The sequence below is a fragment of the Lonchura striata genome, chromosome 4 (genome assembly GCF_046129695.1).
Source record: "Lonchura striata isolate bLonStr1 chromosome 4, bLonStr1.mat, whole genome shotgun sequence".
Taxonomy (NCBI): domain Eukaryota; kingdom Metazoa; phylum Chordata; class Aves; order Passeriformes; family Estrildidae; genus Lonchura; species Lonchura striata.
The window spans coordinates 12,395,166-12,412,839 of NC_134606.1; the positions used below are offsets into that span (position 1 = coordinate 12,395,166).

Sequence of the window (17,674 nt, forward strand, 5' to 3'; positions counted from 1 at the left end):
TGAGTTAGAATATTCTTGGGTGAAGCTGAGTTTTACAGAGTGAAAGAAATCATTACTTTATTTCTAAGCTTGAATGTAAGACATCTATGAACTACTGAACTCATCCAATTCCAGCTTTAAATAGTTGGAATATAGCTGTAAAAAGTTTAACTATGCTTTCATTAAACTAGGGCATTTACTCCTGTGACCAGATCAGATTATTCAACAGTAAGAAGAGCAGAAATCACCACTTTATTTGCAATTTACTAGAAGGAGGCAAATCTTTAGTACAGAGCAGGTACTGACCTCCATGTGCCACTCCACAGAGAAGGGTTCACTGCTGGTGTGATGCCTCAGGCGCTGCTTTTCATGACACCAAGGGAAAGTCAGAAGCACCGATGTTCTTTTTCATCCTGAAATGTCAAAATATCGCTTGAAATTAAGAAACAATAACTAATTTTCTTCACTTTTCTGACCAGCAGTTTTTTTTCTGAAGGCACAGCTCTTCTGGCTTAAAGGCCAAACAAAACTATGGCAAATGCCATTGATCTATGAGTTCTTCCTGTTCTCTTCTGTCTGGACAATTTTTCCATGCTGGGAGAGCAGTTTGTTTACAAATCCATAGGGCTGGATGTCAGCATATCTATATGACCATATTGGATCAGCATTTATAATATATATTTGTTTGGAAGAGGGGATGGTTGGTGCTTGTTTCTCACCCAAGGAGAATTTTTAAAGTCTAATGTTTGATTGGAACACTTTTGGGGAGGGAGAAAGGGAGGGAGGATGGTGTGCTCAGTGCACCTCATTGATAGGCATAAGGAGGTGCTGTCCTAAATCTGTCCTCCTGGCACAATGCTTTGTTAAAGAGAGGACAAGTCAAAGACAAGCCCTCCTCTGCCATGTTGCTTTGTGCCAGAGAGGCTGGCTTGGTCAAAAATTCACAGCTGTGTCACACAATTTAGAAATTAGGTAGAAGTATTACTGTGAACCTTGGCTATATATGGTTATAATAATAACAGGGGACGCTCAGATAATTTTTCCTCTAAATCTACCTAGATTTAATGATGTAATGTTTTTATTTTGAATCTCAAAGGTTAAGCTGCTGGCTGTTTGCATACAATATGAAGAGATATACATAGGGTAATCACTGATATTTCTTTTTTTTTTCCCCTTACTATTGATGGTCTGTAGTTGTTTAAAATATTATAGATTACTGTTGATAATGTGATTTTTTATATTCATGAATCGCTCTTAAAAGCACCTGATATACCACAGCTGTATAACTGTCATCAATATTCATCAAGCACATCATGACTAGGCTAATCATGGTTGACCTGTGGTATTGATTTGTCATGCAGGAGTGAGCATGGAGTCTTTCAGCACATTATTGCTGCTATAATGACAATATCACAACAAATTACTTTCTGTAATTTCCCACAGCTGACATGCATGGCAGATCAGGGTTAATTATAGTAATTTCTATATGTTCATCTTACAGTGTTTCCCTGTATATGTTTTCTTAATAGAGTCTTCAACTGTGTCTGCTTTGCTTGTTGCTTTAGTGATGCTACTTGTCTGAATAAGTGGTGATAGTAGAACTACTGTACCTAAAAAAATATATCTGAAAGGTGTGCCCTCTTTGTCCTAAACAAGGTGTGACTGAGGGTCTACTCAAAGTAAGAGCAACTGTATGCCTTGCAAAAATATTAGTATCAAGAAAACTCATATCTGAAATTTGAATGCTGAAATCCTCTCATCTGAAATCCTGAACACCCTGTTTCTTAGGAAGGGGCCGTGGGAGCTGAGGAAAGGCAAGGCAAAAAGAGAAAGTATTTGAAGTTTGTTACAGAAGTTAAGGATAAGTGTATTTTCATATGCCCAATACATACATATATCATTATAATTACCTACATGGGAATTTGTTATTTAAATATTTGAATGTAAACTAATATAATTTAATGATAACTATTATATTATGCTTCTGGGTTTTTTTTTTCCCTGCCTGATAATGTGTCTAGGCTGTCACAAAGTCATTTTTAACATGTGGAATGTGTTTTGTCTTCTGAGCTCACACAGACTTAGCATAGCCATTTTGTGTAAATGTAAATCTAATATGACTTTAATTATTGGTTTCCCTAATGAAAAGCAATAGGACTGTTGACATTCTTCTGTTAGATATCAATGTATAGTGTTGCATAAATTAAAAGATTCTCAGTGTTAAAAAAGATTAATCAAGTTTACTAATGAATACTACATACATATAGTATTTTGTATCAGATTATAACAGTTATTTGGGGTTGAATGCATTTATAAAATTCACTGGTTTACAGCTACAAATGTGACTGAATATATATGCTGAGAAATGCATCAGTGCAGCTGCTAAAAGGTTCATTCTCCTCAGAAAAGCAAATAAAGAAACTACAGAGGCATAATAAAGATTAAAAAGAACAATTGTCCTACATCAGTAACTATTAATTGGATTATAATTAGACTGCAGAACAGAGAAAAGAATGAAATTTGTACCTGCTGTGCAAACAAAATAATTATTGAGAATCAGAGAGGTACAGTCCATCCAAAATAATTATTATCATATGCAACTGGCTGAAATTTACATTGGGTTTCATTCATGAAGTAAAATAAGATGTCAAAAAAACCAGCTTACACTAATGCTGTTGCAGTGGCATTTTTGGTTCCTCATGACCATTATGCAAAATCACATTCTAGGAATATGGGATTAAAGGGAACATTTGAATTTCTGAATATACACCCCTTCCAGCAGCAGATCCAACAGCTTGAGTAATGCATGTGACAATTGCCTATGCAAATTGTATTGTTAAAACACTACATGCTTTTAAACAGCTGTTAAAATGCATTGGATTTCAAAAAAGCCCAAGAAAAGAATGTGTTTATCCATCACTTTAGTGATTTGAATAATAGCTAAAGGCAAGTCAGTTTATACTCATCTTTGTTTAAATTTATACATGTAATACAGTTGTGCCATTCACACTGCTGAAGATCTTACATACCTGAACAGTGAGGAGACTCTTCTTAAAATAATGATTTAATGAAACGCTATTGATTCTTCCCTCTGTCAGATTGATAAAATATTTCCTGTAGATTGAGATACCTTCTTGATCATAAGATGGCTTCAGAGATTCAAAACGTGTCAGATGTAGTCTGTCTGTGGTGCCCATCCTGTGAAAGGACATTAACCTGAACGTTTCCAACATTTCAGGGCGAGGTTCTAAGCAGCTTAGCAAATCCTTCTTTGTCTGCTTTGTGCTAAAATTATCAAATTGTTTTCTTGGATTTGCTGGTGCATGTAAATCCAATAAGAGTGTGTCACAGGAACTGTTAAAGTGATTTCTAACCCCCCTGATTAGTACATTCCTGTATTTTCACAAGTGCAGTAGCATGGCAAGGAGAATATTTTGCAGCTAGATTAATTGATCTTCTTGGTGTTGCTGTCTGTAAAACAGTACATTCATATGGGTGGACTCTTTACTTATTTAGGGAACAAGAATATCAGTTCTCATCATCTGAAAGACAAAATTTGTCACAAAAGTTCTTTTCCTGATAGATTTTTCTCCATTTCACAAAGCTTCTTGAGGATTTGAAGGCATCTAAGGTGTTGGTTCAGGACTGTGAATGTCTGACTAGCCCTGTGAGTAAACTGAAGAGGACAAAAGGCTTGGATGAAGAAGTCCATGTAGCCTGCATGACTGCCCAGTGGAGAGAAAATGCAGAAAATGCAGTCTAAAAAGGCAGCTGGGACATCAAGTTAAAAAAAAAAAAAAAAAAAAAAAAAAACAAAACAAAACAAAAAAAAAAAAAAAAAAAACCAGAATCTGTGAAAGGCACCGTGTAATTGTAGAGTGGCACAGTCAATTTCTCATCAGAACCTGAGATAGCTTGAAAAACAAGTTCAATCAAATGAGGAAGTGCACACATTTTGGCTGCTTAGGGGAGGAAATCTGGACCTGGCATTTAAGTGCAGTAGGGCACTTCTGTACAGCTCAGATCAATTTTCTTTCTTTGTATTACTGAGGTTTCTCCCATGTCTAAATTTATGAGAAATCATTACTGTGCTGAAATGTTGCCTCCAGTGTAAAAATTATAGCTCTGAGACTGCAATCCAGGGCTCACTGAACTCAGACTAAGGATTTCCATTTATTTCAGCACTCCTTTACAAAGGGAGCAATATTAATGGGAATGGTACTTAATGTAGATGGATTGCTATTGAAACATGCTGGGCACTCAGACTTCATGTGTTCTGTGTGGGAATGCCATTAACCTTATTTTTAAATGGAGCAATATTGTCATTTTGGCTAAACCACAAGCTGTGTCTTCTAAGCCTGTGTTACTGAAATGTCTCTATTAGTGAAAGTAGAGTAGTATTTCCAGGCACACATGCACCATCATGATGCTTGCATTTTGCCTAAACTTTGATTCCTCAGACTTCCCAGAGATGTGGCATCCAACCTTGGGGTTGCAGTACAGCTGCAGGAACCAAAGCATTCTACAAATGACAAAATTTGCCTTTTTAAGTCAGTACCTGGCTAGTTCTTTACTAGAAGTGTACTAATATGGTTTCATTTAACTCTTTGTCTTCAATTCAATTTTAAATACTGTTTTACCCTTTTTGTTGCAACCTTGTGCAAGGGAGTAATGAAAATAATCAATCTGAATCCAGGGTTATCTAGCCTCCTGCTGAATTTGGATGCAGATTGATTATTGTCATTACTCCCTGGTTCAGGGGTGCAACAAGGGTGCTGGGAATTTTCCAGCTATCAGGAGAATTGAGCTGTATGTGCAGGGATATGTGAATTGGTCCCACCAAGGCCAGTTCAGGTACCACACTGCCTATAAAGCAACGCTTCTGCCAAACTTAGACACTCCCACTCTGTAGGAAGGTCAGACCTGCTGGGAGTAGGAATCTGTAGTCCCAGTTTGGTGGCTCTTGGTGGTCCTTTGGTACTGGAGAAAGGAAGACCTGACTTATCTTAATTTCCCTGACAGTACTGGAAGGCACTTGTCATCCAAGTTTACCAAAGACAATTGCTTCAGTGAGTCACTGGACTTCAAGAAGTGGATCCTGTTTCCCAGAAAAATGAAGTTTCCATCATGAGATGAAAGGAAATGGAGAGTTATGAGCATTTATGAGGAATCTTCTCCTGAAAAAAAAAAAAAAAAAAAAAAAAAAAAAAAAAAAAAAAGCAAGCAAATTTCTTGCTTTTGGGGCAGCTGGACAATCCTTTGTGTTTGGGATCTCTCCAGGAATTAAACTGGAGAGGTCTGCAGTCAGTGAACATATAATTTATATAACTGTGGTTGACTGGTGGTAAACATCCCTTTTGTGACTTTTTTTAGTAACAATGTCATATGTAGTGCCTGCCACATTATGGGCAGTCTTTGCCTGTCTTGGCATTACAGAATTCCAAAGGAAGTGTGTCTTTTAGCTGCCTGACCCTTCTGGATGTGCTCTCTCTTACCTAATTGTTGGCATTTTTAGGCTGTTACATCTGCGCCGCCTACTTTTGCATATGTGCTGCATGTGTAACAACTATGGAGAGAAGTTTTATAATGAAACTTAAAAGTCTGTTCAAATCACAGTTAAGTAATAGGTAAGGCATCTTGAGTGTCTTTGTTTTTGTGGCTGTCTGGCAGTGGAGTGGATCTGTGACTGAGCCCCACTCCTGGCAGAGCAGCAGCTGCTGTGGAGCATAGCCTGGCCAGCAGAGCCATCTGCTGATAGCTCTGCACAGGGAAAGCTCAGCCCTGGCTGCACCGTGGCTGCCTGGGAGCACTTACTCAGAACTGGCAGCAAACTTACTGCTATTGGAAAAATGATTTCTTTTTCGAGTAGGTGCCTGCCATGCTGAAATGGGGGCAGGTCCAACCCTTTTTCGAAACTCAGGGAAGCTCCATGCAGGGAGTATTTGCAAAGGCACCATCTATTATCCAGAACTTTAGTGATGAGATTTCATTTGCTATTGCAATAAAATCAATGGGAAAAAAGTATTCATTATTTTGGCACGTTGGTTTTGAATGCAGGCAAGGTGGACAGTGTTAGGAGATGTGCCTTATGTTCAGTCTCCTCTCTTCATGGTTGCACTCCCATTGCCCTGTTCTTGCCTGACCATGGCTCTTTGTTTGCCTACAATAAATCCATTGTATGGCCCCGTGATTTGACTACACAGGGTTAATCTCATGAATCCTGCCAGTCCCAAAAAGGTGCATTCCTGTGACTGAGGGGCAGCTGTTAACTGCAGAACACAGGACTTGCTAGAACCCAGCAGAGCACTGCTCTGCATTGTCCCTAACCCTCACTCTGACTGTGACCAAGCTAGGGACTCCAAAGGAAACACAAACACTCTCCTGGATTCAGGTTGCCTATCAATATTTCCTATCCCTGTCTTTGTAAAAAAAAGAAAATAAAGAGAAGAACAGCCTCATTAAAGTTCTGAGAGCAAAATAGAGTTGATTTTGTTGCTTCTTCACACTTTTTTGTGCTGTTGAAAATATACTGTATTTGCAAAGTTCCTGCAACGCAGGAACTACCAAGCATGGGTAGAGCTGAATGCATCTTTTATAGCACAGTTGTTACACCACCATACTATATATCAGGAAAAGCTCAACTTAGTGATCATCAGTTTATACCCTGAAACATAAAAGCATGTGGACTTTCATTATAACAATGAAATAGTTCTGCATGATTTGTTGTCACAGTCACACTTCTACAGACATAAACAAATAAGAATATACTGAAATAATTTAATCAGGTGTTGAAATATGAGAGCAAGTCCACAGCTTCTTGATTGGTAATTCTTGCAAATGAAAAGAGTAGTAGGTAAAGATTTAAAGGGTTATACTGAATCTCAAACAGTCATGCCTTGGTCTTAATTGGTATCTCTAACTTTTGTGTAATTTCCTCCTCAGTAATTAAATATAGCCTTTGACTGATGAACATATCTTGCTACTTCTAGAATATACTTTTCTGTTACAGCTATGATTATTTATCTTACATGTATCTTTTAAAATTTTGGAAATTGTCATCTTTATGATCAAGATAATGCAGTAAATGCATACAATAAGGGAAAATTACTATTTTTATGTGTTAAATACTCTATGCAAGGGTTAATCTGTTGGGGTTTTTCCAGCCAATATATTGCATATGCATGTATATATTTTTAATGCTTTCTCTACAGTTAAATTGAAATAAGTGATTAAATAATATTTTTCAGGATATATAAATAGCTGAACTATGCTGATTATCTTCCAGTGCTGTCCCTGAGCAATCAGAGGATATTCATGGGGATAGCTACACCCACTTCATCCTCCTGGATAATCCTCCAGAGGGAAGCAAGTAAACAGCTAGGAGCAAACAGCCCCAAGCTTTGATACCTGATGAACAATTCCAGCCAAGGTCATGTTTTAAACCAAATTTTGCCCTGTCTAGATTCAGACTCTTTAATTTCTGCAGCAAAGAGGTTAGTTACAAAATTTTACTCACTGACAGCAAATGTATTCTGTCACTGTGATTTCCACTGCTATGAGAGGAATAGAAGCTGTTTAAGCAATCACCTGCCTCCAGCAGCACGTCTGGAGCAGCTCTGAGCGCACATTTATACACGAGTCCCTGCCCTGCTGGCTGTGTCCTGTGCAGGGCAGCAGCAGTGCCCTGGCCACCTGCCAGCCCAGGCCCTGCTCCATGGCTCTTACCAGAACGTGCCCAGGCACAATTCAGTGAGGTGAGAAGCAGCACAGCACTGCAGCAAGCAGGGAAAGCAAGAGGTGGCCACTACTGAGCAGGAGATTCTAATCCACGATCAGGTAATCAAGCCCCACGGCACAAACAGGAGCCTGCTGATCCCTGGCTCAACAGCACTAAGAGCTGTAAGTTCAACCTAGCACATCCCAGTCAAATTTGTTGTTATCCCAAACCCCTCAGCCCCACACTGGGCACTAAACAGAGCTCCTGTGGTTTCACCCCCTGTGGCAGCCCCACACAGCTATTCACTCCCTCTCTCCCTCCCCAGCAGGACCAGGAAAGAATTAGAAGAGTAAACTAAAAAACTCATGAGTTAAGGACAGTTTGATAGGGAAAGCAAAAGCTGCGAAGATAAGCCAAAAAAGAGAAGACATTAATTCACCACTTCCCATGGGCGTTCATCCATCTCCAGGAGAGCAGGGCCCATCACATGTATCAGGGACTGGGAAGACAAACACCACCATTCCAAATGTTCCCCTCTTTCCACCTTCTTCCTCCCATGTACATACTGAGAATAATGTCACATGATTTGGATTATTCCATTTGTCAGTTTGGGTCAACTGTCCTGGCTGTGTCTCCTCCCAGCCTCCCATTCACCAACTTCCCTGCCAGAGTATGGAAATGGGAGTATGAAAAGCAGAGAAGACCTTGGCTCTGTGTAAGCCCTGCTCAGCAATAACAAAAACATCTCTGTGTTATCAACCCTGTATTCAAAACACAGCCCCACACCTGCCACTGTGAAGAAAGTTAACTATACCCCAGCCAAAACCAGCATAATCTGCCTTACTGTTACCAGTCTAGTTGTTTTGAGTTTTTTTTGTAGATTTTCACTGCTAAGAAATTAAATCCTTTCTGTATTCCCTTTCAGCTGGTAGGTTGTCTTTGTATTTTAAGTGATTTTAAAGAAAGTGTATGTCTCTGCACCTTAAAACTATTCTCTGTCTTTCATCTCCCAAAATTTAACAGTTATTATGGGAGGGAATTGGAAAATGGAAGCCTCAGCCTTTTTTTTAGAACTGTTCTGAATAGTTGGAGAAAATAGCTGAATAGCTGTAATCTTGGAAAGATGAAAAATTCATGAGGGAGTAATAACGTCTCAATTTTTACTTGATTAACATAATTCCCAAATCCTAAAAATGCCATCTTATCCTAATTAACTTGTTCTTTTAGAGAGGAACACTTGCTCTAAACCCCAAGGTGAGAAAGCCACCAGATAGATGTTTGGTGGCTTTTTTATTTTCTTTTTTTTTATTTTTTTCCTAAACCAGAGTCTCAGGAGTTATTGAAAAATACCTTTACATGATAAATCTTGAAGATGAAAATTATATTTTTAAAAATTACTTCTCTCCACGTATCTCGCTATAGTCAAATTTGATCTCAGAGCATAGGACAACCCCCAGAGAATTGAAGTCTGTCATTCAGATCTGGGATGTGGTTAAGTGCAGGAATCAGCATAACTGTAATGAATGGGAGAGAAACAGGAGTCTAGCCTGATGGATTGGAGATCTTGGGGGTGATTCCAACTGCCTGCTTCTCATCCCATGGTTTTTCACAATGATTGTAACATTCCTGGTACATGCAGTATGTGAAGATGATCACTTGAGAGACAGGCTTGCCTTGAACAGGGTGCAGATGAACTATAAATCAATTCAAATGGAACAGAGGAAAAGTGAAATTAATACAGCTGTGCTTGGGGCATTTGTGATTGTCAGCAAAGGTGCATTCACTTATGTCACAGGAGGGTAATCTGGTTCATGCTGATTTATGTATTGTCTGGGGAAATCTATAGTGTAGATTTTGATTGACTTACACTGAATGTACAATATTCAAAACAGGCTTTAAGCGAAATCTTCCATTTTGAAGCAGGAGCAATGATAAAGCTTTTTGTTCATGGCTTGTCTTCAGTATTTGTGTGGAGGAGCATGCCCTAGGAAAAGTGAACTGCAGGGTTGTGTGTACCTCATTTTTGGAATAGTTCCAGGTTAGATTTTTGATTTTGAGGCCAAACTTTGTGCTTCTCCAAAGCAGTGTGGTCACTGGATCAGCTGCTGCCTTGCTGCAGCTGTCCTGGGCTATAATGAGTGTGGAGCATTTACCCTGTTTGAGGTCTTAGAGCTGAATGCAGATAAACAACCACCAGCAGCAGCTGATACACACAGGTTTGTAAGTAATGGCTGGATGTTGTTTTGAAAGAGGTACTATTGTTCACATCAATTTGAGAGTCATAAAATAATTTGGAAGCGAGGTAGCAGCAGCTGCAATAATTTTACTCCCCTATGCTGTCCACGTTAGAGGAGATGATGATTTGTCTTTCCAACTTCAGGAACTGTTAACACCCCTAGCTGTTGTAGGCCAGGCTGAGATTGGGTAGTTAATCCCCCAAAAAATCTCATTGTTGTTGAAATTGTTTCTTGATCACCAGTGACTGTTAGTAGATTTCAGGTTTCTGCCTATAGAAAAAATTATATGTAACCTACTTTATCTGTAACAAGTACAATGTACTGAAGTATAATAAAATGCATCTAAATTGTATAAGACCCCCAATATCAAAAGAAAAATAAAAAATAAGAAAAAAAGTGTGACTTACTGAAAGGAAAAAAGGAGCTATGTGATACAGAAAAGAAGAAGATATGTGGACCCAGCAGCAGTCATGTTTTTGAAGAAACTTTGTGAAACTGAACAAGAAAAAATCCTTAAAAATATGGGAGCTACAGTGAAGGAAACATTCCATCTGGCTCTGGTGGGAGGTGTCTGATAATAGGACAGAGCTGAGACTCGGGATGGTATCTTTGTGATAAACTGAAAATCTGTGCGTTCTCTTTTTTCTGGTATAGCCTGACTATGGTAGAAGCATGGTTATGTTTTATAGGAAAGGAAAATTAAGGGTTAAAAGGAAATGTTATAGTGTAATCTGATGGCTGTCTAGGTAAGCAGAAAAACTGGCAGTTGCACAGAGAAAGAATTTTGATGCAAAATGGAATTGTTTGCGTGTATATGTTAAAATTATGATTAATGAGTGGTGATGAGTAGACTTCCTGGTAGTAAATGTGACATTCTGAACATGCAGCTTGTTTGAATTGCCATGGTTTAATGGAAATGTGGAAAATTTTGCCATGGAAATGCCTAATATAACTGTAAAGGAAGTGTTACATTAATAATGGGCATTTGTTCTCTTTATTTTCAATCTATTTCTTATCTTTTTGATTCGTATGCTTTTCAACTTAGATATAATAATGTTTATTTTGCTTTTTCTGTTCCAGCGAATTCGAGATCTAGAAGATAAAATAGAACTTCAAAAGAGGCAACTCAAAGAAATTGAGGAAAAGGTAAATTTATGTCTGGGCAGTACCAATGGATTTATTTTTCCATAGAAAATTGTTTTTCTCTGTTGCACTGATGTTAATAGTACTTAACCTAATATCACAAAATCTATTTTAAGACAAGATAAAATTCGAGTTTGAGTCATTGCAGCATGAAATGCAGCTCTGTCCCTAATCTGCTCAAAATTATTTCCTCTACAGGATTTCTGTCAATTACAGGAAGGAATCAAGGAGTCTGGGGAGACTCTAGACTACTAGAAGGAGGATTTGCTGTGGTTTAGATCAAAAAAGAGAAAAGATTTGACTCTGAAAAAATTGGTTAGCTCAGCCCTATTCTTTGGATAGCATAGCTTTGCAAAACTTTCAAGTACAGAAAAATAAAATTAGGGAAGTGCCTGCAAAACACTACAATTAAGGAGTATTTCTTGATTTAATATAGAAAAAGTTAATATAATGGATTTGATTTTAAGAAGAAGCTCTGATCAAGGCTTCAGAGAGCTAATTTGTGTCACTGTGGTTCCCAAGCAAGGGATGTCACAAGGCTCATGGACTGTGGGCTCAGGTTTTTCCCAGGTCTGTGGAATTCAGGCTGCTCTGCAGAGCATGGACTGACAGTGGGCCTTTCTCTAGGCAGAGTGTTTTAGTCATGGCACCTTTGCTGAACCAGTGCCTAGATGCCAACAAGAGTCACGTCCCAGGTTCATTTTCTTCAGCATTTATGGGCATGTAATCCTACATAAACCTACTGCTGGGCTGAATGGAGATGTTAGTGGAGTTCTCAGTCATTGTTTCTTTCTCTTACGATGAGAATGGGTAAAAGGGTAAAAGGAAGGCTTTTTTAGGACTCTGGAGGGAGTTGAAAGGGGTCAGTGGGGTTGGCAGAACAGAGGGAGGATTCAGGGAGCAGCTCACTGGGTGCGGAAAATTTCTTCTCACCCTTCTCTTATCTCAGCATCCCTGAATCTGCTTTCAGGATGTGGCAGTCCTCCCAGCTGCACTTCCAGCAACAATTCCAATTCCCTCAGAATCTTCCTTGGCCCCTTCTGCTCCCACAGTAGTTGTCTCCCCTCTGCTGTACCTTGTCCTGCACTTTTCAGAGCGTGATACCCGTCTGGGTTTGTGGAGGAGCAGGAGAGGAGCCTGCAGAAGCTGGGCTGTTGCTGCTGTTGCTGATTATCACTTTACTCACCCTGCAGAGGCGTGGCTGGGGCTGGTCTGTCTGCATCCCTTGGGAGGGCAGTGCTCCATGTTGGCACTGGCAGAAGAACACAGGCACTACTCACCCTAAAAAGGCTCTTTTCACCCTGAAAAGGGCTCTTTTGCTGCCTTTGCCCTCTTCTGCCCCAGACTATATATATACCTGAAGCTGCTCCTACCTAGCAGCCAGTGATGTCTAGCATGCACACTTAACTCCTCAAAGCAGAGAAATGTTGAGGGATAGACAATATTTTTACATAATAATTATTTCAAATATTACTGTTTATCCACCTATTCTAAAAAAATAAACATCTCTAGATGTTGCTATTGCCAAAATGTAAGCCTTTAAGGCATTTCCATTACAGTTTACAGAGCAGGTATAGCCAGACAACACAGACTGATAATTTTGGAAATGGAAAATAGCGTTATCTCTGCTGGTTCATCAGCCGGATGGATGTGGAAAAGCACTGGAAAAGAAAGAGCCTAATCACAAGCTTAGCAGAAAGCTGGTAATGAGTTAAAATGATTAACATCCTCTTTGCTTTAATGTTAATTAGCAAGAGACCTCAAAAAAGCTTCATCCCTTCCTATTGACCTTCAGCTTCTGGATGGGTGGAGGGCTTCCTTCTATCCCAATTACATTTGAATTTTTTTTTTGACCTGGGATTAAATCCTATTCTGATGGCCCAAAGGAAGATTGTGTTGTTAGGGAAGCAATGAATGATATAATAATAATTTAACCTCATTGTTCTTCTAAAGGTTTAATGTGTTAAAGGGTGCAGATTGACACCTACGTGATCCTGAGTGCAATAATTTCATGTGGAGAGGAATCTTATGCTTTTGAAGGAACAGCAGCATTTGTAGCTGAGCCTGTTGCTGGTGGTAGCTAAGGGCAGTGCACCACTTAGAGTTACTGTGTCATGAGTATGACTTTTCATTTTCCTTTAGGACTGGATTCAATTTTTAAGCTTTGTGTAAAATTCTATCAAATAAGAACATAAATATTACAGTATTTCTGCCCTATAGATTCTTGGGCAAACTGTCCTGTTTCTAGAGGCTACACAGAAGAATGATATAAAATCTCAGTTTTAATATGTGAGTTGATATATTAGGAACAAATGCTGCTTAAACATGCTGTGCTCTTCTTACAGCTGATTCTCTGCTATTTCAGTTGCATTTAGGTTGTGCCCTTGGCTTGGTAGGCCTTGATTCAGGAAAGCTTTAGTGTGTGTAATTATAAGTACTTCTTTAAGTAAATCACAGAACTCACAGGCCTAATATATATGAATCCACAAATTTTGGCATTGTAAAACTCCTCTCAAATATCTTTTACTGCTTTTTAGAATAAGATTGGTATACTGTGTCTTTCTTTCAGATCAACTCAATTATTAATGATGTAAGACTAACTGCTGTAATGTCACTGGATTTCATATGACATATCTTACATCTTCTTTCTTTTCTTTTTTCCTCATTTTCTTTTGATCTTATGTTATAGTTTTTGTTCCTTTTTTTGTTTTTTTCACTAGCATTCATTCTGTGGCCTTGATGACACAACTGAGCCGAGACGTGTGGTTAGTATTCTTTATATTTCTTTGTGCTCAGTTTTTGACTCCTAGATTTTGCCTTGTTTTGGGGATTGTTTGTAAGACCCTGACACCATGAGGAAGGGCATACTGGTTTTACCTGCACAGAGAGGAAGAGACATCTATAAATCCAACTTGGATACTTTCCTTCCTAGATTTCTGCAGGAAGCGATTGGGTTTTCAATGAGAAATGATTTTGTAGTCAAAGATATTGACTGCCATAACTGCAGTGAGTGCTTTCCATTCTTGCAGAGCAGGTACATTTTGTCTGAAAGTCCAGTTATTGTTGGAGGTTCCTGCCTTCTGTCATGCTGGATGGAGAGGAGGCAAAGAATCAGTTGGCTTAAGTTTTGCTTTCTAAGAAGCCTTGTGAGCATAACCACCCAAGCAAAATAAAGAGTTGATTTCACTTCCTCCAGATCCTTGAGGCCATGAAATAACTCAGGAAATAATAAAAAATTTTCCCTTTTATGAGGCGATTTGAAGGTTGCAATGTCAATGACACAACATGGAAAGGGTGAGGATAAAAAACCTCTGTGCCTCTCCTTGAGGCATTTCCATCACTCACTGTCCTTTCACAGCGTCCTGACCCTTTCAGCTCAGTGCTAAAGGCAGTGAATTTCTTCAGCTGTGGCAGGAGCCACAGTGCCACTGCTTTCCTTTCACAGACAACAAGAGGGAAATGCAATTTAGAAAATCAGTCCCTGGAGCAATGCAAGTTCCACACTGCCTTTCAGGAAGGATGCTAACTCAGCAGCCTCACTGTTTGAGGATTAAACTATGCTTTAAAGCTACTGAATATTATACAGGATTTGTATTGTTACTGTTGAATTTTTGTTTGGTTTTAACCCAATAATACACAATGCTTTTTACCTTTACAAAATTTATAAGTTTTTTCTTCTTTGTAATCTGATGTGAATTATCTTCAAGGAATCTTCTTATAGTGGGAGTTCAGTCAACATCTTTGAAACTGCTATCAGTACTGTATGATGAAAAAGAATAATGACAATAGCTACTCCAAGCCCTTATTATGAGCATGAAACATTTTTAGCATGAAACAGTATTTTCTACTGCCCAGATCTCAAATACTTTTGAGAATTCAGACCTGTGTTATTATGGGCACTTTCTAGGGTTTATTCTGGTCAAATATGTTCAGTTATCATCTTTCTGTTGATGCTCTTTGGAACTTGTTCTGGGGTCTCATTACAAGCACTGCTGCATATGCTTTTTATTTTTAAATAACATGGTAACAGTTGCAGATGGGTAGAATTTAATTCTTAGGTATTATTTTTTTCTTAAAATTGCAGGAGCTTTCTTCTGATTGTTAGAAGTTGAAAAGTAGTTGAAATTGAACAAACTTTTTCATTATTTTCTGAAATTTTTGTTTCTTTTATAAAAATTTGAGCATATGCTTATAGAAAGGTGTTTGAAGAAAGGTGAAGCCTTGTAGTAAACTATTCACCTTTCTACATTTTGAAGTGAATTTTTGGAAGAGATCAGATAAGGCAGATGTTTGAAAGACTAATGTTAAAAGAGTCACCAAACTATTGTCTTTGGAGTTTCCTCCAGGTGTTTTATACCAGTCCCAGTTAGAAGTGCTAACATCTGGATGAATATATTTGTTTTTAAATATGTTGAAAAATATACTGGCCAAGTCTAGAGATACTTTATAAACATTCAATAAACAGTGAAATCACCAGCATTTTTAAAATTCCATTTATAATATTTTGACATACTATGCATTCAAGGGATCTATAGATTTCCCTGAAGATATTACCTGATAGTATTCTATGTTCCTCTTGGATTAAAAGAGAAAAAAAATGCAAAAGAAATTGCAAATGTTAGTAGTCTTCAAAAAATGCATTGTGCTGATATAATGTGCTACTCTTCCTGTTAACAGTAAGTAGTTAAGTAATTAAATTCAAGCTTGGTGACAAGCCTTTTGAGGAGATAACACAGGGGTAATGACTGTGTAGCCACATAACTACTCAGCTTTTGACATTTCTAGGAGTGCACATCACATTGTGGTGCTGGTGTGAAGGGCAATGTTCTTTAATTCATATTGCCAGAGGTGAATCTGTCTCTGATTAATCTAACACAGAAAAGCTAATTTTAAGATACTTAATTATAGCTGGCTTTTCAACACTGTTAAGTATTTCAAGGCAAACCAGGTGATTTACTGATAGTAATTTTGATTCTAGTTATTCTGAAGGTAATATAAAACATTCAGAAAGGTATTGTGCTGCCTGTGAATTTAGGGTTTGATACCAACATGTATTTCTAAAGTAATGTTTTTTATCTAAAGCTCAGCAGATCTCTTCTTTTCTTTGTTGTTTTTGTTTTCTGTCTTGGTTTCGTTTTGTTTACAGGCTATTAAAAGAACCTATGGAGTGAAAAGCTGAGTCCACATGCAAAAATACAGAAAATATTTATTAAGCAGTTTTAAATTGGTGCATTTTTTTCATAAAGCAGTGTGCATAATCCTTGAAGCTGCAAAGTATTTGAACTTAAAATTAGAGACTTTTTTTAAAGATGTAGCTTCAAGCTGGAATTATTTCACAATCAAATAAGGACCAGCACATCATAAACACTGAAAAAAAATTTAAACAGAACTTACACTCTCCCACCAACCAAACAGCAGAAAAAATACAAGTGCAATTACTGGCTGCTATGTGAACTATTATCTACCAAATGTTTTCTTACAGTACTGAGATTTTTGTCTCCATACTGCATGCTTTCAACAAATGTGGTTTGCATTTCCCAAGGAACCCCAGAAACACAGGATCTCCTTTTTAATATCTATATTAAAAAAGCTAAGTGTTTGACATTAAGTTGTCTATAGTAAATAGCTGAAAGGAAGCAAACTGTTCAAAGTTGGAAACAAAAAAGAAGATTTACAACCCTGCAGTGGTCAAATTCATATTAAATTCCTAAACTGGAAATCCTCAGGTGCAGAAAGGAAGGGTTTTGGAGAAAGGCAAGGTGGTAGATTGAAGCATGAAAACTTTAAAGTGGGTGAGAACTGTGTGGGAAATATGATTCTTTGAATGTTTCTTGAAAAGTAAGGCAATGTCATGTAAAGACAGCATTGGGAAACGGACAGATTCCGTGGTAGCCTGAGAGCTCAGGGAAAGAGAATGAATGATGTGCTGTGCTCAGTTATCTCTTCGAGAAGAAAGAAGGACTTGGAGAAATGGGCATGTAGATAAACATGATAAGCAGAGAAATAGTTGAACATGAATATTTGGAAATATGGCATCCTCTCAGGTGAAATAAAAAAACATCTTCATTAGTAAAAATGGCACAACCTCAACCAGCAGAGGTAGATAAACAGTCATTGACCACCTGGACTACAAGAAAAATTTGGGGTGAAGCACACACTGAGAAAATGGAAGTTGCAAAGACCTTTTTAAGAGAATCGTTAGAAAATGAAAAAAAAATATTACTGTTTCAAAGAGGGAAAAGCAAATCAATACTTAAGAACTGGAAAGGCAATATGAAGAAATAGATAATTTTAATTATTTCTGAAATGTCGAGGCAAGATGAAAACGTTAAGAGCACAATGTTAGAAGATAACTTTCTCCTCCCTCACATTTTCTTGAAAATCATATTTGTGTAGAAAGCCACAGAGAAACAAGCCTGCTCCCATGGACACACTGAACTCCAACATGAAGTAGCTGGTTACTATAATATATCACATGAAGTAGCAATTATGATTAACAAAAACAACATAAGGCAATGAACTAAGGAAGGACAGAGGAAGCTGTTGAAGGTGCTGGAATCAGCCTCAGAAGCAGCCTGTTTTCTCAGATAATTATCAG

The 17,674-nt window shown here is 38.1% G+C and overlaps 1 protein-coding gene across 4 annotated transcripts in view; it reads left to right on the forward strand.

The window, feature by feature from the left end:
- JAKMIP1 (janus kinase and microtubule interacting protein 1) overlaps window positions 1–17,668 on the forward strand; it is a 145,117-nt gene extending 127,449 nt beyond the window's left edge. For 3 of the 4 annotated variants that reach the window (XM_077782753.1, XM_077782752.1, XM_077782754.1), the window contains 3 exons: window positions 11,014–11,079; window positions 13,797–13,841; window positions 16,223–17,668. In XM_077782753.1, coding sequence (XP_077638879.1) covers window positions 11,014–11,079; window positions 13,797–13,841; window positions 16,223–16,255 — 144 coding nt within the window. In that variant the 3' untranslated portion in view covers window positions 16,256–17,668. Of the gene's footprint in view, window positions 1–11,013; window positions 11,080–13,765; window positions 13,842–16,222 lie in introns of all 4 variants that reach the window. The other variant, XM_077782755.1, reaches the window with a different exon arrangement.
- Window positions 17,669–17,674: the final 6 nt, after the last annotated feature.